General features: G+C 38.5%; 1 protein-coding gene across 3 annotated transcripts in view; it reads right to left on the bottom strand.

Annotated features, from left to right (window-relative positions):
• Nucleotides 1-27,790, bottom strand: part of LOC111866981 (cadherin-23) — a 146,657-nt gene that overhangs the window by 19,435 nt on the left and 99,432 nt on the right. For 2 of the 3 annotated variants that reach the window (XM_023856384.2, XM_033752494.1), the window contains 10 exons: nucleotides 23,209-23,540; nucleotides 22,634-22,948; nucleotides 19,527-19,800; nucleotides 19,232-19,396; nucleotides 16,328-16,570; nucleotides 12,795-12,883; nucleotides 12,546-12,703; nucleotides 9,529-9,710; nucleotides 6,142-6,365; nucleotides 2,192-2,380 (listed from right to left, as the gene is read on the bottom strand). In XM_023856384.2, coding sequence (XP_023712152.1) covers nucleotides 2,192-2,380; nucleotides 6,142-6,365; nucleotides 9,529-9,710; nucleotides 12,546-12,703; nucleotides 12,795-12,883; nucleotides 16,328-16,570; nucleotides 19,232-19,396; nucleotides 19,527-19,800; nucleotides 22,634-22,948; nucleotides 23,209-23,540 — 2,171 coding nt within the window. The remainder of the gene's footprint in view (nucleotides 1-2,191; nucleotides 2,381-6,141; nucleotides 6,366-9,528; nucleotides 9,711-12,545; nucleotides 12,704-12,794; nucleotides 12,884-16,327; nucleotides 16,571-19,231; nucleotides 19,397-19,526; nucleotides 19,801-22,633; nucleotides 22,949-23,208; nucleotides 23,541-27,790) is intronic. The other variant, XM_023856386.2, reaches the window with a different exon arrangement.

The following is a 27,790-nucleotide window of genomic DNA, read 5'->3' as shown; positions in this document are numbered from 1 at the left end:
TAATTGATCTCATCGCATAGCAAGCTGCATTTAATTTAGGTATAATTTGTTCAATATGTATTTTCCAAGACAGTGTACTGTCTACATGTATTCCAAGGAATTTTGTATCAAGTACTTTACAGATTAATTTGTTGGCATAACTGATGTCCAGATCAATTTGGTGGTTGTTTTTAGTTGTGAATGATATGTAATGGGTTTTATCAAAATTTAATGAGAGTAAATTGGCTTCGAACCATCTGTTTAAGGCTTCAAATACAATATTTATGTCATTTTTAAAGTTGTCAAATTTAGAGTTCTTAAATATTATACTAGTGTCATCTGCATATAGAATTGGTTTAGATTTATTGTTGATGGTTTTAGATAGATCATTTATGTAGAGAAGAAAAAGTAAGGGACCTAAAATCCTTATTCATTATCCTTTATTCATCTTCTTATTTTTTATGCTCCATCAACAAGAAATGTATACTTAATTTCACCAGTCTATTGTTCAGTGTTTCTATGTTCAGATCTTGTCTAATATCATGGTTTCTGGCTGTGCTCTCTACTTTCTACTTCTCTTTTGAAATGTCATCTCTACATCTTTATAGCTTTCCTTCTTTTACACATATATAGTCCATGTTCAGGCTTTTATTCCATCATCAAAATAGGAAAATAATTTGTTTTATATAACATAAGTTATACATTTTCTAGTATTTTTCAGTTTCAAATGATACTGTTACATGTACATTCATTGCTAGGTGACAGGTTGTAAACAAGTTCCCATGAAGAAAGATTCTTGGTAAACAGTCCATTATTAGGTCATGCGACAATGGGACAGATGTTCATAGCTTGTTGCTAGGCAACAATCAGTGCAACAATGGACTGGTGACACAGCTATCATGTGACTTGTTTTCAATGTGGTCCATGCCATGCCCAGTGCTAAGCAACATAACTGTAAACACGTCTATAATAATAGGTGTTTTCTATGGCGTCCATACTGAAGGTTTATAGGGGACAGTGAAAGTCCTTTGCAGCCAGTCATGACTGGCTGCACCTGTCACAGAAAAGAGTCCAGGAGGGTTCAGCAGTTGAGAGTACATGGATGAGAATGGAGCATGTCATTAGTGAACTATGAAAGATTAAATGAGTACAGATTAGGACAGAGCAGTACAGAGTGATTGAAGACAAAATAACAAAAAGACTTCATAGCAATTTGAAGCGCTAATTTCTGTGTTGAGATCTGTTGTCAGGAGATGACTAGTAAAGGTGGAGAATCCTAGTGTGTGCAATGGTGAATGGTAAATTGTGCAAATCAGCGATAGCACTGCATTAATTGTAATTAAGAGAGAGAGTGTAACCCAAGTGCTAATAAATCCAATCATCAAAACTAGAACCAGTTATTTTCATCCCGCATACCACCTACATGTAACAATATCTTGTAAGAGGCTTGACTGAATAAATATGGAGGCATTATGTTCCTGTGAAACACTGTAGAACTTGTTCTAGACCCATACAATTCACATCCTAGAATATACTCTTCACAGTCATGCTGGGAGAACCAGAAATCTAAAATAAGTTAGGTGGTTTGGAACATGAGACATGAAGATGGACAGTCAAGATAGCCATGATATTCCTGGTATACCCAGTGAAAAATATGCTTGAAAGGGAGATACTTTCATATTGAAATAGCCCATGCCTGCACTGCTTAAAATTGTATCTCAGTGTGAATGTTCATTGTCATTAACTGACTTTATGGAGCTATAATTATCATGTGTTTTTCATTGTTTTCTTTCTCATGAATTGAAATCTCAGCTATAAGAATGATGAGATCACACATTTACACAAACTGGTATCATCAGACGGCCATAGCAACAGTAGTACGGTAATGATGTCCCAATGCTTAATTAAGCACTATACCATGAAGTCATGACAAGGAGTCCAACACATTCTTAACCTGAGCACTAGATGGAAGTGAGTGGTAAGCTTTACTTCCTGGCTTCTTTGTCCCAAGATAAAGAGCTACTGGTACCCACTGGATAGGAGGTTGTGTGGGCCTCAGAACCATTCTGAATGTGTTGACAAAGAGAAAAATCCCTTCCCTTTCCAATAATGAAATCCTGGTCCTTCAGTCCACAGTCACATACTGACAACTATCCTGGCTCCAAGCAATAGTAGTGCCTTCTCAAATACAACACTGCATATATTACTGTACCTCATAAATCTTCTGCTTCTTCCTATCAAGTTGTTTCTTGAGTTGAATAACACCTGTCACTTCATCAATGGAAAATGTCTGCCAGTTGCCCACCAGGTCCTGCTTCAATCTGTAGCGGACAGCTCCATTGGGTCCAATGTCATCATCTATGGCCTGCACCTGGATCACTGTGCTCCCTAATGTTGCATTCTACAAAGAGAAACCAACATAAGTATATCAATAATTCTTTAAATGTTTGTGACAGTGACTGATTCAATACAATGCGTATGTTAGGACACTGTTCACTGGATGAAATATAAAGAATGCCTCATTATTAAAGCAAGTGTCATGTCACTTCAAACAAGACCAAGAGTAACATTGAACGTGCAGAAGAAAGTGACAGGCAGCCAGTTGTTTGTACAACTCACCGCCTGTCACTTCTCACACCCTCGAACCCACCCCCTTGTCTGAAATTTTTCTTCTGCGCATTCAAGTTTACTCTTGGCCTTGTTCAAAGTTACGTGACACTTGCTTTACATGCCATATTTTACAGGACAGTATCTGGAGATCAAACCATTTAAAATAGTTCATATTAATATGTACCCTGAAGGACTTCCTTAAAAAGTTATAACCATTAGAAAATGTCACCTGCCATCAGATTCTAAGAAAAGTAATTCTGAGAGCATGTATCTGTGTCATATGCTGTTCATAGAGGTCAGTTTGATTCTGAACTTTGTGTTGTGGTCTACAGCACCTGACAGTCTTACTCTTAATATGCAGTAATGCAATGTAGACAAATAAACACTAACTCATATTAAATTTTGAATCAGTCTGAAGCAATGTAAAATTGAGAAAGCACATTACATACTGATCCAGCAAGGAAAATTGCATTCATTACAGAATTAACAGACTTCCACCTTCTGCTAAGAGAGTGTGCTGGAAATGCTACAAATGCTGTTAGAAGATGCAAAGAAAAAATGCAATAGTCAAAGAGTACCACTGTTTCTGTTAACCATTAACTCATCTGCATGGAATTTGATGGGATGTTTGACATTTGCATTCTTTATGTAATGTATGGGTAGAAAAGCAGATCCTTGAGGTCAGCGAAAGACAGTCCTCTGCTGATTATTATGCCTTCGAACACTTCCTGTATTGCGACCATGGATGCATTAGTCGTATGTGCTGTAGTGCTGTCTTGCTGAAAGTACCCATATTGTCTTTCTTCAGCAGTCAGCTGTTTGAAGAATGGATTCAGTATATCATTAACGCAGAGGTCAGAGTTCACGGTTTTGTGGAAAAAATAAGGGGCCAATGATTTTCCGCAGACTTACATCACACCACACCCCCACCTTTTCACTATGTAATGGCACTTGCTGTATAGTGTGAGGATTTTCATTGCTCCATATTCTTACATTCTGTGCACTGACATGGCCACTAACATAAAACCATGCCTCATCAGTCATGAACAGAAGCTGTGGACCCACGATCCATCGTGAACATTTTGCAGCAGCCAGTTGCAAAAACGAATTCTTGCTGCAGAATCTGGTTCTTTCAGCTCATGCACAATTATGCATAGAAATACCTCAGAAAATGCAGTTTTACAGTGTACAGTAACTTGCGACTTGGAGTATGAAATGTGCTATGTGTTTTTATCTATATTGAAATACCTGTGTTAACTCTTTAAATTACACTGATTAATATATTTCACTTGCTTTAACATTATACAAACTGCATTTTACTCACACAACATATTTATGTGTTTTTATGATTCTCAGAATAAACCAGTTGTGACCCTAAAGAGTATTAAATGGTTGGTCTTTGTAATGGAGACACAGTGTGTTTCCTGTCAGGTAGGAACTGAATTCTTATACTTGGTGAAATTCATGCTTCAGACTATTAAACTGAAATCTGATTGGAATCCGAAACACATACAAACATAAACAGGCAAACAAACACACTAATAAATACACATATACACAAATACATTCAGGTCCCTTTGCATTCTATCATAAGGAGATATTTCTCTAAATGTCAGAAGCATGTCAAGGAACCCTTTTGTAACATGATGCCGAAATGCTGATATTTACATATTCTGGTTGCTATTAATTGTTTCATTATCACTTTCCAAGACCCTAGATATACAGAATAGTCATGCTTGCACTGTTGTAATCTGAAACATGATTACAGTAATAATAATGATTTCTACATTCTGCAGCTTTGATAAGATGCTAGACTTTGTTCTTGGACATGAAATGTAGTTGTAGATACAAAGGTTTATCAATTATTTGTCACAGGCATTATCCATCAGCTTGGTATTACACAGGGATGATTTTTACTCACTTGATGAGCTCATGCCTATGCACTTCACAGTGGCCAGTGTGCTGCCTGCCACGAGGCACATATGAATTTTGCGGATGAATCAGCCAGTAACGTTTCAAATGAAGGGAAATAATTAACTTGTAGATAGTTTTACAGACTTATGTTTCACAATGAGTAGTGTGATTCATGTTAGCAAGTTTGGTTATGATTTACCAGCAGTGGGCAGCCATTATCGGCTCCATTAGCCATGTTCTCAGTTTCAGTTAGTGAGCAATGTTGTACACCACGGTGCAGTATACTTAGTGCAACGTGTATTTCTGTATGTCACCCATGTGAAATACAGATCTGCTAGAAAGTGTCAGAAATTTTTGACATTAATTTTGTGATGAAAGAGTTCCCATCAGACAAACAATTCATAATTTGGTGAATAAACTTAGAACAATGGGACTCTTAATAGACAAGAAACAAAAACATGAGTGTTGAGTGCTTACTGAGGAGAAGTTAGATGACATAGGGGCCAGACTTGAACATACAACTAGAAAATCACTGAAACATCTAGCTGACTGGAGTGTCAAAGTCTAGTGCAAGAAGGAACGTTGTAAAGTAAGTAAAGGTATCCCTGTAACAGGCCGTGGAGGCCCACAGGGTTGTGAGATGTTGAGGTTCCCACATTTTCTAGACAGTCATCTCATAGATGGTGGTAAGGTTGTCAGCCTTACGTGCCAGCTGCCCTTGACCCCCAAGAATATTCCTGGTACTCATTTCTGTTAGAGGCTGAGTCGACCCCAGGGCCACAGTGCAGCTGGAAGGATTAGGTAAATTGAAAAAATCCACCTCATCTGGATTCGATACCACAACCTTCCAGCTTGTAGCATAGTGCCTCAACCATTTACACTCCCACATGCCCTGAAGGAATGTTGTACCTATGTTTTAACAAAACAATTAATTGCAAAAAATACCTATGTGTAGAGAGGACGGCATTTTCGACAACTCCGAGCTGAGTATTGTTACTACTTCATTCCAAATGCTATCAGCCATCAGGCATGCTGATTCATTGGCAAAATTTGCATGTGCCTTGCACCCGGTGGTGCACCGGTCGCCGTGAAACTGAGTAAAAATCCCCCCTGTACTAACACACAATATTTTGGATGGTGATTGTGCTTCTGTTTTTAGGAAAAATTAGGAGCCAAATCTAATGAGCCCATTCGAGTTTGATACTGTTAATCATTACTAGTCCTCCTTTTTGCAGGAAGAAGGAAGGAGATCAGCTGTTGAAACACTTATTTTTTTAGTATAAAACCTACATAATGGGTAAACTGATTCATTTGTCTTTATCAATAACATTCAGAAAATAATGTACAATCATATTTAAGAATTATTTTGTAGCTACTTACTATGACCGAAGTAGCTTGCAAGTACAATTTAATTGATTCTTTTCCTATTTAATGACCTGACCTAATCAATGATGGCACTTCATTTGATGTTTCTATCATTATTCTAACGTACGAGTATTTCTCCACTATAAAGGTTAAATGCTTCACTCACTGAAAAACAGCAATTAGACTGCAATGACAGGGATAGCAGACACCAATAATATTTTATGTGCAAAGCTTAAAGGGATTTATACAATCTCATAACATCATACCACAAACCTCTGGCATTCTGATGGTTGTGTTGTGCTGAGGACTGATGAAGCGGGGTGTGTTATCATTGAAATCAGTAACACAGATGGAGACCGGTGTGGTGACAGAGTTTGATGGAATACCTAGATCCTGTGCCTGTATTAAGAGTGTATAGTTGCCATATAACCCTTTCAATGGCTGTGCTGTCATGATCCGTGCAGCAGAGAAATCTATACTCTCTACTGTGAATAATTCTGTACAAAGACAAGAATTAGATATCAGCTAAACCACATAGAAGCAAACAGTTGACACATTTACGTGTACAATTCAAAACTGATTAACAAGGTTACAGTCTTTGTCTGCTTTATAAATGTATTGTCTGAACTATAGAATTTTATATTATTTCAAACAGTTATAAACTATGGGAGATTTGAAGTTTTCATTGTAGTGATATTAAGACTGTTGTCTTATGGTAAAGCAACATCATGTAGATTGCTTCTACCCTGAATATTGGAACTGTAGGTTCCTATAGAAGCTGGTACCCATCTATGAGACTGCACAGCGTCATGTTCCAGGAAACCAGTTTTAACACAGCAACTCCTCATAATGAAGATGTGCACTTAGAGCTATCAAATTTTCAAACTTCAAAAAATGCCCATAATGACAAGAAGGCACTTATTTTAATTCAATTTAAATTCATCACAAACTATACTATTTCTATCCACATTTATTTCCTCCTTCTCCTTTTCACTTTCATAACATGTTTCGGCCATAGATGGCCATAATCAGCTGTTAAATTCAGAAATATTGACCTTACTGAAAATGTTTATGAACCTGCATGGCATATAAAAGAATAAACTGTACCTGGTAGTCAAATAATTACTGGAACGTATTCTACAAACAAGATATGGTAGTGTCAGCAAGTGTATAGTGGTAACAATTTGAATGATTAATACAAGTAAAATAAGTTATAAAATATCAAAGTACTCCATAACAGAAGACGAGGAATACAGTACTAACTGAACTACAATGCAACAGGAAGCTTAATACAGAATTATATGCAACAGTGACACAAAGTAATTAATTAAGCACCATGTATGAATATGTATGGTGGAATTCAGACACAGCTCCAGCTCTCCTAACTTCAGCACTAAATGTGTGTGAATAGTCAGCTTCCAGCCCGGAGTGCTTTACTCCAGGTGAAAGAGCCCTCAGTACCCCTTGTATGGGAGGCTGGGTTGGCACCAGAGCTGGTCTGGATATTATGGCATAGAGAAAAATCTCTTGTCCATACTGGGAATTGAACCACCACAAATCAGCCATCCAGCCCATAGCACAGCCACTATACCAAGTGCATGAATTGTAAATATAAGGTGCTAAACTATAATGCACATATACATTTTAACAAAACATTCCTAAAAAGCAGTTAGCATGAACATTTGCACAAATAAAAGTACAGAACAAGGCAGTTTTCACAGATCCACTATCAATCATAAAAAATAATAGCAACAAAGAACAGCATTTAGAAACACCACAACATGAAATTTGAACTCCACCCATAATGACAAGAAGGGGCTAATTCTGACTTTAATTTTAATCCAATTTAAACTGAGAAATGTTGACCTTACTGACAACTGTTATAGAGTACCAACTTACACACTGAATAAATGTATCTGATGATGGTGAATTAATGACCAGAACATGTACGAACCAAACATTTTGATGTCAAGAAGCATACAGTGTTAAACCGTGAATGATTAATGAAATCTCACAGAGTATGAAATGTCATTACAATGTTGCATAAAGTAGGACAGTGAATACAATATTAATTGCATTTAATGTTATTTAAATGCCATGTGACAGTTGGAAACATATTCCTTTTCCAGTTACATCATCTTGACCATGCCATTTCTTCCTTCCATAATATGTTCTGATGATTACAACAGTACAGCACTATAGCATTAGTGTGTACAACTTATGTTGTCTAACACACATTTTGCATGTCTGAGAGCAATAAGAATGGTTCCGAAAGTCATAGAAGATTTTTATGTGTGCCTTGTTAGTAGTAAGAGACAAGGAGCAAGTAAAATACTGTGTGCTATAATGAAAGTACTGAAACTGCTTTCCCAGTTCTCAGCATTTATCTCAAACAAAACAATAAAAGGCAGACCATAAATTCAATACCTGATGTGGTAAAGGAAGCTGTGGGGTTTAATGTAACACTAGATGGGGACCTGGCATGGACATACTAGTCTGAATGGTGTGATATCAGTGAGAAGCACAGACAGACACAGGAAGAGCAATAACAAAATACTGCAAAAGCTACACTAATCTTAAAAGACAATAGGGAAAATTTAAAACTGCATAAAGATAGTCAAGCCTCTAAGAAAAATTGTGCTGGTGTAAATAGTGCACTGGAAGCAAATGATGCAGTATCAGAATGCTTAGTCAAAACTCTTCACGTTAGATACATACATTCACAACTAATGTTCAGTTATTTATGTGACCCAGAGCTGCAATGGAAATGCTGAGTCCAAAAGAGTTACAAGCATTATTTGGAATAATGGTCCAAAGACTGTATGTAAGATATAAACCACTCTTGTGGGTGACTATTATCTGGTTTGTCTTGCAGTGAAGTGAATGCTGGCTAAGTGAGAAAGATGCAATAGTTGGAAATCAGACCCCAGAACAATACACTAAGTGTATGAATCTTGACATCCATTTCTCCACAATTTAGTTTCTTGCAGACATGAAACACTTTTCTCAGAAATTACATATCACAGGAACATGGAACTTTCATCGGCTGTTTTACTGTTATTTGTGTGGATACTTCCTTTTACATCTCAAGCACACTGGAAGGTTTCAAATACTCTTCTTCTGAAATTGTGATAACTGTTTTTCTTTCAGAGAGCATTATGGAAAACTGTATTTTTTCTTCAGAGACCATTACAAAAAAACGTTTACAGGTAAATCACAAAAAAGAAGTCAGTGGACATAGACATCGTTAAATATGTTCACTCTTCAGTAACTGTGGAAATTCTAGCCTTTTTTTTTATTTTGAGAAAATGCATCTTGGTTTGATATAATTAACTTCATGGCTCATAACCTCCTCTTAAAAATTAGCTTATGTACAACAGCAAAGAAATGCATGCCTTTCATAAATGAAGTACTACAGTTCGTGAATATATGTAATGTGAATGCCACGAACAGCGAGAAAATCTAAGATGTGCTTTCAATTAGCTCTGTTGCATATATTCATGAGTGACATATCAGTCAGACTAGCAGTATTTCTCAGTTTATATTGATTCTGATGGGCTTAGATTTACTACACTGAACTACCTTATGAGTTAGTTCCACTCAACAAACCAGAGCTTCCTTAAATAAGCATAAAATAACTGAAGTATAAAACATACATACCCAAATCATTACCACCAACTATTGAGAATAACATTCTGCCATTTGGTGTGTTAGGGTCATCTGCATCTGAAGCTTTCACAGTTGTAACTGTGTCATGTAAATCGTGGAATTCAGTGATGGTCACACAACCATAGATTGGTTCAAACACAGGGGCTTCATCATTCACGTCCACTATGTTCACGCTGAAGAAAAGAAATATTCAACCTCTATTATTTAATAGATTCTTGAACCAGTTTATAACCTACACTTCTGCATGAAGACAGAATGCCTTACTGTGATGTGACAGTAATGTTAAATAGAACACACTCTTATGCACTGTGATCAACATACCACAAAAAAAAAATACTGGAAATATATTGTGCTATAGTGACAGAAATCTTGAATATCAGAGCCCAAGGAGGCAGCCATTGCTAGTTAATGGCTAGTAAATACATGGGTGCATAAAAAAACACATGGGCTCTCAAGAGGCAACACCCCACTTATATGTCACATAACAACAGAGAAGTTGTTGGAGGTGGTATTTAATGACCACCTCCTTGGACGACTGAAATCTATGACCATGTAGCTTTGCTTTCAAGCGATGAAGGAGAAAGAAATCACATGGTGCTAGATCAGGTGAGTGCGGAGGGTGGGTAAAACCGGTGCCCTGTTGCCTTGCCAGTTCCTCTTGGTCAAGAAGAGAGCGATGTGCAGGGGCGTTGTCATGTAGCAACAGCCAACTGTTCATACGCCAAACGTTTCGCTAAGGGATTTGCCTACTTTTGGGCAGAACTTGATGTTTGCCCATTGTTCAAATTGCCACATTTTTTATTTCCGCCACTTGCGTTTAACTGCAGTTCACAATATAGGCTGTAGTTCTGCTTACATTGTTTGCACATAACTGCCTCTTGCTGTGATGAGAGAGGAACTGACAGGGCATCAGATTGTGCCTCAACTTATCCACTGTAGTGCACTGCAATAATGCTTTGCAGCCAGTCCACGATCTTATTGACTGTGGCAGTATAAATGTTACTCAGTATAGTGCAATGATAAAGGATGCAGAGAGTCCATAGTGACCTGGACACTGTGACAGTGGAGATATACGAGTACTCATGCTGAAACCATGATGCAACAAATGTAGCACCTACCCAGATCCACCCCTCCATTGTCAAAGAGTAGACCCCATTTCAAAACATGTACATATCTAGGAGAGAATAAAAATCTTCTTTATGCATCTCAAGGAGACTGAAGCCAAGAATGACTGTGCTGGTAAAGATCAGCAGCCATTTAATCAACTGACTGAAATCAGATAGTATATCCTACACAGAAGACTGACCCTCCCCATCAAAAAGAGGCCACTTTTCTGAAAATATACATGTCTAGGACAGAGCAAAAATCTTGGTCATTAATCTTGAATGACTGTGCTGGCAAAGGCCAGGAACAGTAGAACCAACCAACTGAAGTTGCAGTCAGTGATGAGCATAGATAGTGATGAGTTAGCCGAAAGACAGTCACCAGCTAGTGACAACTAATGAAGAGAATAACAGCGCTCACACCAGGTCTCCATTGAGCTGAGACCATGCTGGAGTTTTCTAACAATTAAACCCTCCTTGCGATTTGTTGCATACAGACAGGTGTCATCTGCAAAGAGGGCCAGGTGAACACCATGTGTTTGAGGGGCATCTTTATGTACAAATTGAAAAGAGTAGGGGAAAGGACCGAACCTTGTGGCACTCCTGCTTGCATTTCCCTTGGCACTGATATTTCACCTTTGACTGAAACCCTGAGTGCCCATTAAGCCATGAATGGAATCCTCATGCTCACACCTTAAACACTATCCTTTCCCCATCCACACATCACTCCTGATACCTCCAACATGGTTTTAAGATCATGCGACGCTCAACTTTGGACAAGAAAAGAGTGGAAGGAAGAAGACAAAATAAAATGGAAAATGACATCCTCAATGTGGTCCAGTGTCAAGAGCGACTACCACGCCAGATAAGATAAGAGGGCAGCTAAAATGTCACTTAGAAACAATGAGTAGCTGTGTGGCGACTTCAGGACTTTTCAGACGCAAAGTTCACAGAAATTAACTTATCACTCCGATACAACCATGTTTCAGAATAATTATGCCTTGAAAAATTAATTACGTACTTCTACGATATTGTGACATGTTGTGCTATGCAGGACACCCCTTCCCCCCCCCCTTGCCAGCAGTGACGTAACGCCATCGGAGCGCTGTCGTTACAAGGGTAATAGGCAAGTCAACACTCCTTCCCCTACCCCACCAGCGGTGACGTGGCCAAGGGATGCCGCGGTTGCTATGCAGCCATAAACAACTCCCAACAGCGTTGCCAGTAACACCTGTAAACACGGAGCCAGACAACAGTGGTGCCTATTACGTAACTGTTTTCCCATTGTCCGGCTGAGGGTTTATAAGGGAACTACACAGACGCCGAAGACAGTTCTCAAGGCAGCAGTTACAGTTACGAGTTAGCCAGGCAGTCAACCAGTCAGTTGTAGTCTAACATTTGCAGTCTAGTAATTGTAATACTGCAGATAGCAGTAATTCTGAATCTGTCAATTGTGTGATTGTAAGAGCGAATGTGAAATAAAATTCGCTATATCCAATAAGGCGTGAACTTATTTGTCGCGTTATACACCCAACACATTACAATATGATCTAGGAATGTTCACTGTGAAAGTGAACCAACATTTACTGAGCAAACCATTACTTCAAGTTTGTGTATATGAAGGTAACAAATTAAAGTTAAAATCTGTAGTTTCTTATAATTTGTTTTGTTTTAAACATGTGTTCTTATTCCTACTTTAATTGCAACCCATTACACCTGAATTCTAATTATTTTACTGGCAATAACAGAGCTACCTACCTGCATTATCTCTACATTTTACCATTACGCTCAAATCTCCAACAAGATTAAATGTGGAAGATGGGCAACCAAAATTTAAAAGCAATTTATGGCTGGAAGGAGAATTACAATTTTACTATCATAATTGAAATGCATATATGTACTTACCCAATTTGTTTGAAAGCATTCCTGCTTTCTCCACTGGCATATCCAAACTGGTAATTATCCCATGCTTCAATAATAAGCATGTACGTGCTCTGTTCTTCGCGATTTAGTTTGTCAGACACATTCAAAACCCCAGTTTTGGAGTTGATTTGGAATTTTCCCTTAAAAAAAGAAGGTAATGCAATACAACTAAATTTGTAAAGTTGGTATTTTTTATCATATAAGATATATTTGATCAAGTTTATTAATTACCTGAGAAGACATGCGATCCAATAAGTAGGTGACTCTTCCAAAATCACCTGAGTCAGCATCCTTTGCTTCAATGGTTGCGATTTCAGTTCCTGCATGTACAATGCAAAGAAGAAATAACAATAAATCTGCAAGAGTATGAAGTGATCATAACTTTTGCAAAGAAGCTGGAAAATTTTGATTCGTTTTATCCTGGTCCATTACACTAACATTATAAAAGGTTAATTAATTCTGTCCAGTGTGACTGATGAAGTTCTTTTTTCTTCCTTTTTAATATTTTATGCTTAACATGTTTCAGTCTTATAGACCATCTTCAGAAGGATATCAATACAATTAGAAACCAATATTACAATATGTTTTATGAATATTAATATATACATACAATGTTATCATAATATAATGAGTACAAAATCTAATGTTTTTAACAACAACAGCGGCTTGTACTAATATGTTAAAATATTTATAAATTACAATTAGTATGTTTAAGAAGATTTTGTTAAAAATCTTAAACCAAATTGGTAAAAGTAAAGCTATCTCTGTACCAGCCCATGAAGGCCCATAGGGTTGTGAGACATTGAGGGTCCCGTGTCCTTTTTATTTCTTCTCTTTGAAGGAAGCCAAGTGTCTACCACCTTGTGGTTCTGTTGTTTGAAGAATAGAATTCTTTAGTGTCATCCTGCTGATGTTCGAGGCACACCTTGGTAACAGCCTAATAAACACATGTCTGCAGCAATGGAAATGCGCACAACGATAGATCCTCTCACCCTCCTGACTCGACTTCTCTCACTGACTCCTCATTCTGGTCTCTCTCCAGCCCTAACTGCAACGGCTAGCTGGTCCTGCTTATAACATCTGGGCAACAACCACATAAAAAGCATCGTTTGTCTGTGGCAATGCAACTGTTGCTTAGCAATGGCATGATGTATTCCACTGCTGCGCAGGTCACTGCCTAGAAATGGCCGCCTGTCATGACTCCACATTTCTTGTTTTAAGCGAATATGCTAAATACCATAAACAAGTAACACTGACGTTATTTTAATGTTTATTTACTATTAGGACATAAAAATTGTGGGATTTTCCTGGGACTAGCAACTCACTTGATGGTTTTAATAAGTAATGTGACTGGAATATCATTTTCAATTCATGAATTTTCACCTTATGGACAGTCTCCATGGAATGAATCACCTTTGTAAGTCAAGGCAAACCTGTGTAGATTCATACAGAAGTATAAAGAAAAAGCACATATGCATTGTGCTATGTGAATCCTTTTTGAAAGGATGGTAGTCACTCAGCTAGTCATGAAATTACTTTAAATTAATCCAGTCTATAATCCATGTTCTATTTCTCTTCTACCTACCTTGCAAACTATACCCAGTGTTTTTAGCGGCCTCTGTAGTCTAGGGGTAACGTTCCCACTTCGTGACTCAAGGTACGCGGGTTCAAACCCGGCAGAGGTCATGGAATTTTTAAGGACAGAAAAATTCAGAAGTCCTCCGGGAGGGACTTTAAGCTGTGGGTCCCGTGTCATAGCTTTACGGCACGTAAAAGAACCTCATGTCCCAAGGGGACCACTGAGCCAAATTCAGGACATTTCCCGCCCAACAGTAGTCTCTAACGCCTCTGGTAGATGGGGGGAGCATCGAGATACCGCTGAGCCAATAGAGGCCGAACTCGCTGGCTGAGTTGGGACTGATGGCATGCACCAGTACCGGTAGGGAGTAGAGACTGGTAGAATATCATAGGGGGACGCACAATGGACCAACAGTTGGTCTAAGTGCATGGGGAAACACACCCTCTTCAATACAATACAATACAATACAATACCCAGTGTTTACAATCCAGAAGAAGAGCCTGGCTATGTATAAGGAAGTGAATTGTTAGTTATGATTCATTAACTCTAACATATGTGTAAGTGACTATGATACTACATGGATACTTTTTGTGTTTCCCACTTGAAATCAGCAGCAAATGAGCTGTGCCTGGCTGGGTCAGATATCTCCTTAGTAATTCAAATCTTGTGTGTATTTCTCATTTCCCCATGCATGCTACATCCTTCCTGCCCATCTCATCCTCCTTGATTTGAACACCCTAATATTATTTGGTGAAGACACATTCTGAAGCTCTTCATTATGAAATTGAAATTGAGCCCTGTCCTCAAAGAGCCTCAATGTATGTTCTTACTTTAGGCTAAGAGATCAAATTCCACATCCATATTTAACAACTTGCAAATTTATAGCTTCAAACTCCAATTTCCACTATCCTCTAGCGATCCATAAAATCAGCGTTGACCATTACTATATGTATTGTAAGAGGTCTCTTTCTGCTGAGCTACACTGACAATTTTCTGACTGTTTGAAAGGTGACATACATCTCTGTACCAGGCCCCGCCCCACACACACACACACACACACACACACAAAGTACAAGCTTATCAGGCACACTGCAACGAATGACAAACTAACAAATGAAACATTCTGCATGTTCACATAATCAAATAAGAAGAGCAAAAGAGTTTCCTCTTTCACTCTATGTTGATTATCTGCTAATAGTATGTACAAGTTTGAGCTAAAGAGTGCATACTTCAACATGAATGAAACTCATATCATCCTGTATCTGAAGGCAGAACTGTCACAAAATGCAGTTCATGAATGAGAAATTTATCCTTTCTTCTTTTGCCATACAAATTGATTTTACTATTCACAGTAATTCAGATATTTCAGAATAAACATCTTAGCTGCAGTACATAATGCCTCTTTAAGTAAGTCCATCTATTCTCCAACCAGATAGGTAAAAGTAAAAAAAAAGTAAAGCTATACCTGTAACAGGCCATGAAGGCCCATAGGGTTGTGAGACATTGAGGGTCCCACATTATCTAGATAATTGGCTCAAAGATGGCAGTAAGGTTGTCAACCTTACGCGCCGGCCGTGCTTTACTCCCCAGGAAAATTATTTATTTAATTCCTGGTACTCATTTCTGTTAGAGGCTGAGTGAACCCCAGGGCCATAGTGCGGCCAGAAGGATTAGGTCAACGAAAAAATCCGATGACCTCATCGGTATTTGAACCTGCGACCTTCCGACTTGTAGCATATTGCCTTAACCACTGCGCTACCATGTGCCCCATAACCAGATAGGTAAATGGTAAAATTATTCTTGTCCTTAATTAAACACCATATATAGGGGTTTGGAAGTACAGCCCATGCATTCTGAACCTTGGCACTAATTAGAGGTGAATGATCAGCCTCATACATTATCATCAGCCATTTTCTGGGAAAGAGTCCCCCTCTCCAAATAAGCAGACTAATTTATAAACTAATTCATATTTCATCTGGTGTTGTTTTACAGCCACAAAAATGGTGAATGTCCTACAACTCCCAAAATATGTTATCTTATCTTATCTACTTATCTTTCCTTGTACTACAATCTATATGCAGTATTGATTCACTGTTTGTACAGATGCAGCTTCATTCTGGCCCCATGTATGCAAACATTAGCTTAACATGACTATACAGATCTGATACATGGACTGTACACTCACCAACAGGAGCATCTTCTCTAACAGTAATGTTGTTCACATCACCTATGAAGTAAGGGTTGTTGTCATTCTCATCCAGCACTTGAATAAAGACATCGGCTAAACTGGAGCGCAGTGGCACCCCTGAATCAGTGGCCCGTACAGTAAAGTTGAGAAAGGGAAACTGTTCATGGTCTATCTTGTTGGCCACTACTATCTCACCTGTCTCAGAATCCAGATGTACCAGATCTGTGGCAGCTCTTGGACCTGCAGGCAGTTTAAATGTCTTAATGTTTTCACTGTGCTATATGCAGCCTCTACACTAGAAAGATAGCACTAATCATGCAAAATATTTGTAATACATGGACTGGAAATGGGGGAAACAAGAAACTGATACAGAAGTTTGATAAGGAGTTCTGTCTTGAAGAAAATAATTTCACTGTGCTCCAGACAGGTGACCACATGTCCTTCCTAAATTTTCTTGCCATAAAAGTCCATTTAATCATTTTTACAAATATTTTTGCACATTCTTCATTAACAACAAGCAACTGAATTTCAGTCTGTGGGAAAGTGGCTCCAATGTTGTTATAGCCTCGACATTTATACTAGGGACAACATCTATACATGAAATTGTAAAGTAGTTTATTCTCTTAACTGAAGATAAATTAGTTAACAATTCATCCACACTGATATAAGTGTTTTTATATTTAGATATCAATTTGTATTTATTTTTGGACTGATTATAACATATCTTCTTACACTTGAGTTTCAAAGCAATATATTTATACACACATTCAATCTTGGTTTGCAGTTGCATTGCAATTAAATACTATTATTAGCAAATTCCCTCCAGAATTTTTGATCCCACTGAAGTTCTACATTCAGGAAGTTCTCATATAGTTTGCTGACATGCTAACATGAGATTTCTCTAGTTTAGTGATTGATTTTAGTTCCAGCACTAGCTGAGGTAGTCCACATTTATTACTATGTACTTCAGTTACCCATGTCACATTTGTAGCAGAAAAGGCAGGGCATTTGAAACATATCTGAGTAATGGATTACTGAATTATAACAACATCTAAATCTGGCTTTATAACAGGATACTAAAAAGTGAGGATCCACCAGTTTCTAACATTTCTGACATAACTTGTTCCAATTCATAAGAGATTGAGAATATGAATATGGTAGTATGTACAAAGGAGGAATGATTAGAAGACAGATTTCAGCATTTACAGGCAGCTTCTATCATAATGTAGCATTTAATATCAGAGAAGATTCTTCTTTCTAGAATACTTCATACTTCTCAGAGAGTTTCTGTATGCCTACAACTGGCAACAAAGTTGTGGGGTGCTAGTACTGATCGTTGTCATCAGGGGTAAAGAACATTTTCTTTGTACTAATTCTCCACATGGGAAATGAAGTACTGAAGATCTTATGATGCACAGATGAATAGTTCTGTAAGTTACATATTTCTTCTTCAGAAGTATAAATAATACTCAGTTTTTTTTCACATTTATGTATTGTGACATTATAACTGAAGATGAATTGGTTACTAGATTACAGCATAGTAAACAACTCATCAATGTAATGTGATTGCATATGCAACAAGGAAATGGTGTTTTCTGTGAGATTCACGCGGATAGAACTCATGGAAGCAGTGCATTTCTTGGAGTCTGTGCAGAGGCTATATAATGAGGAACAGTCTGCAGTCAGTCAGAAGAGTAGAAGTTTGGTGTGAGAGGGCCTCCAGCTTGCAAGAACATGAGCCCGGAAGCAGAGGAACGTCCACTGTTGGAAGATGTTACCAAACAGCATGACTGAGGACACTAGTCTGTGTGTGACAGTTATCTGTGAAGACTAGTCACAAGCTGTATGAGTGTCCAATAAAACTGTCTATCAATCCAAAACCTGTCCATACCCACTTAACACATGAGAGTGTGCTTCATTACCCTGAAAACTGAAGCCCTCTTGGAATAGAATAGGACAATGATGATGTTCTCTTGAAGATGAGAAGGATGCTTGAGTCCTTGAATTCATGATACACCAGGTGTAATATCCCACAGAACACACAGCTGCTGAAGACAATTTTTGGGCAGTAAAACCAAGGAAAGCAAATGCAAATCTACGCCCTCTGCGGCACTTTGGTATACATATATATATGAGGGCTTATTCAGGATGATGAAGATCTACTACGGCTGTCAGCCATACAGAGTAAAGTTCCCATTTTTTTGTTTTACCTAAGGACAGATACGGAGACAATTTAAACTACAGCAAGTTTTAGAATTTTATATTTTGTATCAGAGATATCCAAATAAAGTTCAACAAGAACAAGATCAAGAATAAGAACAAAGGCAGCATCAACAACAATAATAACGATGACTGCAGTGATGATGATACATCATTATCATCAAGAGATTTTATTACAGTGTCGAGGTGCCATTGGTGATGTGACACCTGCATGATATCATTCTGCAGTTTGTGAGAAGAAGGTATTATGCTGGCAAGGAGCTCTACATGGATAATTATTAATTAATAATTGTAACTGTTTACATTTTTCAACCTTTTTGGTACCTACACTATAGTAAGATTTATTTGCTATGACATTATTCCACATTGGAGAATGAGAATGCTCCCACTCACCAGTCTCAAAGCCCTCAAAATAAACAGAGGAGGTATTCAAAGTAGAACTCATGGAAATATCACAGTTGTGTGCCTAAAAGATGAGAGGCATGTGAATGTGTTATCTAGTATACTACCACATGCAGCTGAGGGAAATTTCTGGAATGCAGCAGAGAATTCCATGAAGCCCCGAGTAATCCAGCATCATAGTAAACATGTCACTATAAATGACAGAATGCAGGACTTGGAAATGGACAAAGTGTTATTTTTCATTTATCTGATCAAGATATATTACATTACAGAACGTACCTTCCAACGAATATGTAATGGTCCTATTTTTATCAGCATCATCTGCAACAACATTAACAATGGTAACACCATTTTTGCTATTTTCAGTAATTGACCGACGATAAAATGGACGCCGAAATTTTGGATTATTATCATTCTCATCCTCAACAATGATAGTCAGAATTGCTGAAAAAGAAACAGTACTTCAGATTATAGCATTTTTGTTAAAGTGTATCCTAGACAGAAGTCATTTCAATGAAGAATATTCAGAAAGAATTAACCCTTAAAATCATACCTCTATTTCAGTTTGCCTTACCTGAAGAAGTCTGCTTCTCCTTGCTTGCTGCCAAATCTTCAACTCTGATTCCCAAGCGAATTGTTTCCACCCTCTCTCGATCTAACAATTTAACAACTCGGAGTTCTCCATCTAATGCATTCAGGTCAAATAGACTGACATAGTCATATTCAGAACTCTTGATTATTGTTCCCTCTTCACTCCGTGCCTCTGAGCTATCAGCATCAATATGATAGCGTAATACAGGCTTATCATCAGGGTCCATGGCAGTCACATGGTGTACAATCTGACCCACCTGAAATCACATTAGGCCTATTGCTGATCCTCTTGCTGTTTGTACTATACATATATACTACTCAGTTACAAAGACATTACTCTAAGAAATTTTACTTATGCATATACATATTTTTAGCCTGTCCATCTGTAGACCACACATATTTGTGCACTACTGCAAGTTCTTATAATGAGAAATATGCTGATAAGCTTTTTTAGGTTAACGAGAGGGGAGCCAGTACAGCTCAGGAGAGTACAGAGACAGGCTATATGGGGCTGAATGGCTGCTCTTCCATTCCTGGCAGGGACAAGAGAGTTGTTCCTACTCCACAGCATCCAGACAGGTTCTGGGACCCACCCAACCTCCTACCCAATCGATGCCAGGTGCCTTTTTCCCTGACCGTTAAAGTGTTTGGGCATCAAACAGACTATTCACTTCCATCTAGTACTGAGGTCAAGAATGGTAGAGCTATATTTCAACACCCCCAGCATGTCTTCATGGCATAATGCTTAATTAATTAACCACAGGGACAATTTTAGCTCTCAAAAACACAAAAAATGGTAAGGCCCCAGGTTTGGACAATATCCCATCCAAACTGTTAAAGGAAGATATTGATTTAACAACAAATACAGGGTGTCCAGATGAAAGGTATTCAAAATAAAATAATTATATCTCAGAAAAGCATTTATTGTGCACACTTATGGATTACACCACTACAAAGGGAAACTTTAAATTTTTTTTTCTGAGTATATAACTTTCTGAATAAATTTCAATGTGGGCTCACTTTGTGGCAAGACAAATATCCAGATGATATTCAACCTTGTTCCACGTTGCTTGAATCATGTTTGGTGTTACCATAGTTACAGTGTCCCTTATGTGGGCTTCCAGCTGTTGAAGATCATTGATCTTAACCTGGTAGACAATGTTTTCCACATAACCTCACAAGAAAAAATCTAATGGGGTTAATCTGGCGACCCAGGAGGCCAATCAATTTGTCCATCTCTGCCGATTCATCTCCCAGCCATCTCTCTGTCTAGGTGATTCCTAACATAGTGGCAGAAATGTGGTGGCACCCCATCTTCTTGGAGGATAGTTTGAGGTGGTAATTGGAGAAGTGCATACAGCTCCAACATGTCCAAGTATGAATGTCCAGTCACAGTTTCTTTCCAAAAGAAAAACGGTCCAACCAACTTGTTGTGCATTAAGCCAGCTCACATGTTCACTTTGGGGCTGACTTCCTCCAACTCACACATGACATGTGGATTTTGACTGCCACAAATCCTGCAGTTGTACCTATTTACAACTCCACTGATATGGAGCACTGCCTCGTCTGAGAAGCACACTTGGTGGAGGAAATCAGGTGATGTGTCAGTTCTTGCTAGCATGTCCAAAGAGATGTTTGTGCATGCTACTTGGCCACTCAGTTTTAGAGGGTGTCGAGTGGTCAGCACAATGGATCCCCATGCCTGTTAATTTCGGTTTTCTAGACCGGAGCCTCTATTTCCTTGAAATAGCTCCTCAGTTATTAAATATAACAACTACATTTACATAAATCTCAAGTTATTAAAATATTGTGATTTTCTTTGAGCCGTTCTATGGTTTAGCTCGCTCACGTATGATGTCATCATGTTTCCCTTCACGGATTCCATCCCCACTATGCAGTATCCTGACGTCAGTCACATGGTCCCATGTACCCTCTCGTGAAGGGGAGACTTGTACAGTGCAGTCATGTAGACCAAGTTGACTTGGAAGGTCGGTTACTAGCCAGCAGGTTTGTTGTGGAAAATATTGGTTTCGGCTGGGTTTATTCTAAATTCCCTTTTGGTGCTATCTGGCTGGCCGGTAAGGACTGCCCGCGGTCGCAAGCCGTTGCTTGAATGCTTGCAACGCGCGTTATTAGATTTGGTTTGGTATTTTTTCAGAATTAGACTTGTGTTTGTATAGCCTGAGTGTTTAACGTCCTAATATGTCTAGTGTCAACACAAGTGGTGCTGACGGGAAATTGTTTTGTTCTAAATGAGCTTGCATTAGTTTCTTGGTCAAATGTGTCATTTGTTATTTATGTATTGTTATATATTTTTTATTAAAATTGTATTTGTTCTTATCTAAGCCAACGAACTGAGTGTAGCTTCCTCCTCCTAGCTTGGATACCCCATGTCCATCTTGGGGAGCGTGGGAACCAACAATAGGGCCAGTAACGATTGCGCTGTGCCCTTCCTCTTCGTAATAATAACATAATAATAATCAAAAGGAGAAGAAGACAAAGGGCGCGGTGCATCTTATTTAAAATGTATTGGCAGCGTCTTTATGGAAGTGAAACTTGGTAAATACAACACATAAGTAAACAGTTTCATAATGTTATTTCTCAGTCTGGAAGAATTCTACATTATAAGTAGATACTATAGGGTTCTGACGATGGTGTATAACACACAGAGATGCTGGGTTTTCGGACTGTTTCTTTAATCTGGATTCTAAATAACTAAGTGTTTTTTTTTAATTAATTAAAATTCAGACAATGGACAATGTCCGAAAACCCAGTATCTGTCTATATTATAAGTTAGAAAAGAAGTTAAATATTCAACAAGTACTACCAACAATCAATTTAAGTCATAATATAATTGATTATAGAACAGTTTCTTTAACATCTGCTGAGGATGGCAGATGACAAAATCATGAGAAAGTGACGCTGAAAAGCTGAAGGTGTTTTGCCAAATAAATGGCACTGAACTTACTCGTTTGTGACAATAATAGTAACTTAAAAGTGTCAGCACTGATTATGATGATCCTCTGTATTCAACATACCCACAACATGTATATCTGTAATTTTGGATGAGAACATTCAATTTCTGCTCACCTGAGTATTTTCTTTGACATGAATGCTGCCAGGATCCATCAAGATGGGAGACTTGTTATTGACATCCACAATGGAGATGTTAACATCAGCAGCTGCGGCACGTTGTTCTGATCCAATACCCCCATCTAAAGCCACAACTCGAAGTGAGTAATGAGTTGTCTTGGGATTGGTGCGGTCTGGATCCAAGCTTGCACCATGAGCCATGCTGATAATGCCAGTGTCTGCATCTATTACAAACTTGTCTTCGGCTCCTTGTTGTATGCGATAGACCACTGCATTGTTGGGTGATGAACCGTCACTGTCCCATGCTTTCAACTGCAGAGCATTTGTCTCATACATTTTTCTTATCAGAAGTGTGAAAGGAATATGGCACACACACATACATGAGATTCAGACAAGATTTCTCTACATTAACTTACAACATGATATCAATTACTGAAGCCAGAAAGTGTGAAATGAGACATATGATTATAAATGGATATTTGAGAAATGTGGAAGAGAAAACAGTAACAAGTTAGTTCATGGAGATTATGGGTTCTCAAAAGTAACCTCTAACAACCAAAATTATGTCATACCTGAAGAATTGAGCTTCCACCTTGCATATCCTCGGGAACTGATTTTGTGTACTGATCTTGCTCAAACTGAGGAGCATGATCATTTACATCCTGAACATACACTGTTACCAGAACTTCAGATGAGAGACTAGGTGAGCCCATGTCCTGGGCCTGTACTATGAGGGTAATAGGGCGGACATTCACACCACGGCCCATCACATTACCAGCAGATACCAGCTGCTCAAAGTCCACATGTGTTGCAGGCTTCAGTAGGCCCTGAAGAGGGTCAATGGTGAAGTTGTTGTATGGGTCCCCACGCACAATGCTGTATTGTATTTGACTATTATTTGTACCTGGTGAAGGAAAAGATACTTATAAAATGATATGACAGGGAAGAAGGAAAATTTACATGATGAGGGACTAACACTTTGTACTCTTCGCTCTACCTTTGTTAGGGTAACTGAACCACCAAGATAGACGAGACAGGTTTCTGCAGTGGTAATGCTCTGTAACTGTATTCAGGAGGTGCCTAGTCTGACTCTGGGCTGCATTATAGGCTATCCTGACTGAGACACATCATGATTTTCCTTATTCTGNTGTATTCAGGAGGTGCCTAGTCTGACTCTGGGCTGCATTATAGGCTCACATTATGATTTTCCTTATTCTGTCCAGTTGAATGCCAAATAGTACTTTGTTGTAAGCAACACAGCACACATATAAACTACACCAGTAATAACAAGAAAACATCACCAAAATGGATAGATGACAATTCCATTATCAAGGAAGATAAAACACGTTACATATTGGTTCACGAACATATTTCTTAACTTAAAAATAAGTTTTTACACACATTCATAACATAATTTTAACGTAAAGAAAGGCTGCTGTGGTGAAACAAATTGAATTTTATATACAGTGCAGTGGAAAACTACATTTTTAAACTATCCTTTATGAAAGTGATTACAACTATGTCACTTCTAAGTAATATACTTCAAGAATGTTCTTATTATAAAAGTTTACATCAAACATCTATTTTGACAATGGAAAAATGAACAACTACATACCGTATGTCCAAAAAGTATCCGACTTTATTTTTTTCCGCTGTAAGTAATGGCCAAAGCGGTGGGGAAACTGAGCATAGTGGTAGAGGGGACTTTCATGCGCATGCGTGATTTTTTGCTGACTCGCAACACCGCCAGATGCGCCTGTGGCTGCCAGATAGCGAAGTGGTGTAACACGTGTTCGTCACATTCTCGTTTCACTCAAGATGACAGAACGCTTGGAGCAGCGATACTGCATTAAGTTTTGTCAGAAACTTGGGGATACCCAAGCGGAAACATTTCGCAAAATTCAGCAGGCTTTTGGCGATGATGGAATGGGGGTCACTCAAATTAAAGAGTGGTTCAACCACTTTAAAAATGGTTGTATGTCAGCGGACAGTGGGCAGCATTCTGGGAGACCGTCAACGAGCGGGAATGATGATGTCATTGAAAAAGTGCAGACACTGATCATGGAGGACCATCATTTGGCCGTCCATGAAGTTCCTGATGAGGTTTGGATCAGCAGAGGTTCCGCAAACACAATTTTAACTGAGGATTTGGGCATGCAAAGAGTGGCGGCAAATTTTGTGCCCAAGCTGCTTTCACAGGAGCAGCAACAACTCCGCCTTGAGGTCACGGAGGACATGCTGGAGTGTGCCAACAGGGATCCTGAGTTCCTGAAGACTGTGATCACTGGTGACGAGTCGTGGGTGTATGGATATGACCCGGAAACCAAGGTCCAGGCATCACAATGGAAGCATCCAACATCCCCGAGGCCCAAAAGAGCATGACAGGTTCGGAGCAATGTGAAGGTGATACTGACTGTTTTTTTCGATTACCGGGGTGTTGTGCATCAAGAGTATGCACCACTAGGCCAGACTGTCATTAAGGAGTACTACCAAGAAGTCCTCCGCCATCTTCCTGATGCAGTTTGGTGCAAGAAACCGGAGCTGTGGGACGCACGCAACTGGCAGCAGCATCATGACAATGCCCCAGCTCATTCATTGCACCTGATACAGGATTTCCTGGCCAAGCACGGCATTCCGCAGGTTCGCCAGGCTCCCTACCCTCCTGACATGTCTCCTTGTGATTTCCGGCTGTTCCCAAGAATGAAGACACTGCTAAAAGGCTGCCGTTTTGACAGCCACGAGGACATCATACAGAACGTGATGGCACAGCTGCATGCCATTCCAAAAGAAGCCTTACAGAATTGCTTCCAGCGATGGAAGGACCGCTGGGCTAAGTGTATGGAGTCATAAGGGGCCTACTTTGAAGGCAATTAGGTCTTGTAACCACCCAGATGCAGAACTTTTTTTCCCAGCCCAAGGTCGGATTCTTTTTGGACAGAGTAGTATAGTGAGCATCATGAATGTTTTAAGCATATATAGTCTTATAAAAACATTTACGTATTGGTGGGTTCCTGATCGTAGTGGTATACCTCTGATGATGATTCATTAAGAATCGAAACATGTTAGGTAACTAAGTGCTGAAGTGGGGAAAGCCTTATATGTCACATTGGACTGAAATAAACTTAATTGTAAATCTAATTAGACTCTTTACCATGTAGCTAGTTTTAAAAAAAATAGTATTTTCCATATGTCTGCAGGATACAAACAATTTTCACACCAATATCAGGATATTTAACATTATTACTTTATGTTTGCAGTGCAGTGTTTAACACTTTGAGCCTAACAATTGTAACCGTACACTGTGCCTAGTTTTGCCTAGATGCCAAAGGTAATAAAATACTATCTTGACTTGAAAAAATCATAGTAAAAAGCTACCTGCAATATTGATATAAACTCTTCGCTGTTTTACAGGTCAAAGCCTCTAGTACTATTTGTAGTCTGCAGTGGGCTTTATTTGTATAGCACTGTGAAGTTAAGTTAATAACTAACTACACGAACATGAGCAGAATCATAATATTGTAGTGTGCAGACACGTTACCGGGAAATGACCTTGATACAAACAATGAAACACATCTGCTGCTAGGCAACAGATTCTTAATAAGCTAGTATACACAGCTGTTACTGAGTAACGCCTTTCTCAAATGAACATGTTCCCATGGAAATGATTGGAGTACAACAATGAACTGTGTTTTCCACACAATCCATGGTGAGATGTTATAAGTAGGACAATTAGAACAGAAGTGCAGAGATAATTGTAAGGGACTCTGTGAAGAGAAGACATAGTGCAGTTAGCTGAAGATCTCCACTGTTAGAAGCCATTAACAGGGAACGACTGGTAATGATTGAAAGATGTCATTAACCTGATTAGTTAGTGAGTAGCATTTCCAATAATTCCCTAAATATGAAATTCAAATCATAATTTAAACAAACACAACATGTACCATAATATTATAATATGGTACAAAACAAAAGGTTAGATTATATTTAGCCTTATATATATGCAGTTTTTGTTTTCATATTTTAATTTAAATGCTTCTGCTTAGGTCATCTCATCTAGACCTATTTCTTACTCAACTCTTAATACCTCCGCTGCAGGTGTTCCCTCAAAGCTGACAAACAAACCACTGCTATTGCTTAGATTTCATTTCACACATAAAAATAATGCCAAAACAATACATGTGTCACATGTATACTCCTTATACACACTACCAGTAATTACATGTAATAACATTATCGCTATTTCCACACTTTATAATTCATTTTTACATACACACCGGTCATCTCCTGGTAACACAGTTGAAACACAGGGACTATGACAGTCTCACTGAATTACACACTCCAAATATTACACATAAAGTCTCTTCTTCACAGCCGCACTCTTGTAACTAACTCTTAACTGCACTGCACTCTGCACTGGCCAGTTTTATGGCTCACCCCTCATACTCATACTCAATCTAAGCTATAGCAGATCTTCATTATATAGGCTCTGCATGGACAACACAGAAAATATAAGTCACTTGGTTCCTAGCCAGCAAGTTCATTGGCGCTCTGCCTGTTGCCCAGCAATGAGCTATAACATTAGTTCACTGAGACACATATTTAATTGTTGCACGTCAGAATGTTTTTACTGAGCCATTGCCTAGAAACGCTTTGAGCAAATCCGTTACATGTACGACGGTTCATTAAAATAAGAAGGTGGTTTTCATTCTAGTATCCAAGCTCCAACTGCTGCTAACATGTCAAAATGAAAAATCTGCATCAGTTATAAACAAAACCGCATCACTGAAAAATACTACTATTTGGCCTCTGGCTTTATCACTGTTTGCATGATGACCACCTCCCTCAAAAATGGGAGATAAACTATGTGCCAAAAGATATCAATTTCTTGCCATAAAAATGGTGATAAGGACATGATGTTTTTGTTCTAAGTATTGCACATGACAGCATCATGACTGAAACACCAGATTTGAGAGACCGTGAAGCGCAAGAATAATGTTCAGTGATGGATGATAATAAGAATAAAACAGGTGTTAAGAAATCTGCCCAAATATTATCAAATTTTTCACTTCAAAGAAACTCATTTTTAGAAGTGGAAAAAATTCCTTTTTCACTCCCTTGACCTTTCCAGAATAAACTCTACATCAGACGACATTC

This window comes from Cryptotermes secundus, unplaced genomic scaffold (assembly GCF_002891405.2).
Source record: "Cryptotermes secundus unplaced genomic scaffold, Csec_1.0 scaffold1339, whole genome shotgun sequence".
Lineage (NCBI taxonomy): Eukaryota > Metazoa > Arthropoda > Insecta > Blattodea > Kalotermitidae > Cryptotermes > Cryptotermes secundus.
Note: the sequence above shows the minus strand (reverse complement) of the source record. Positions and strands in the feature narration are given on the sequence as shown.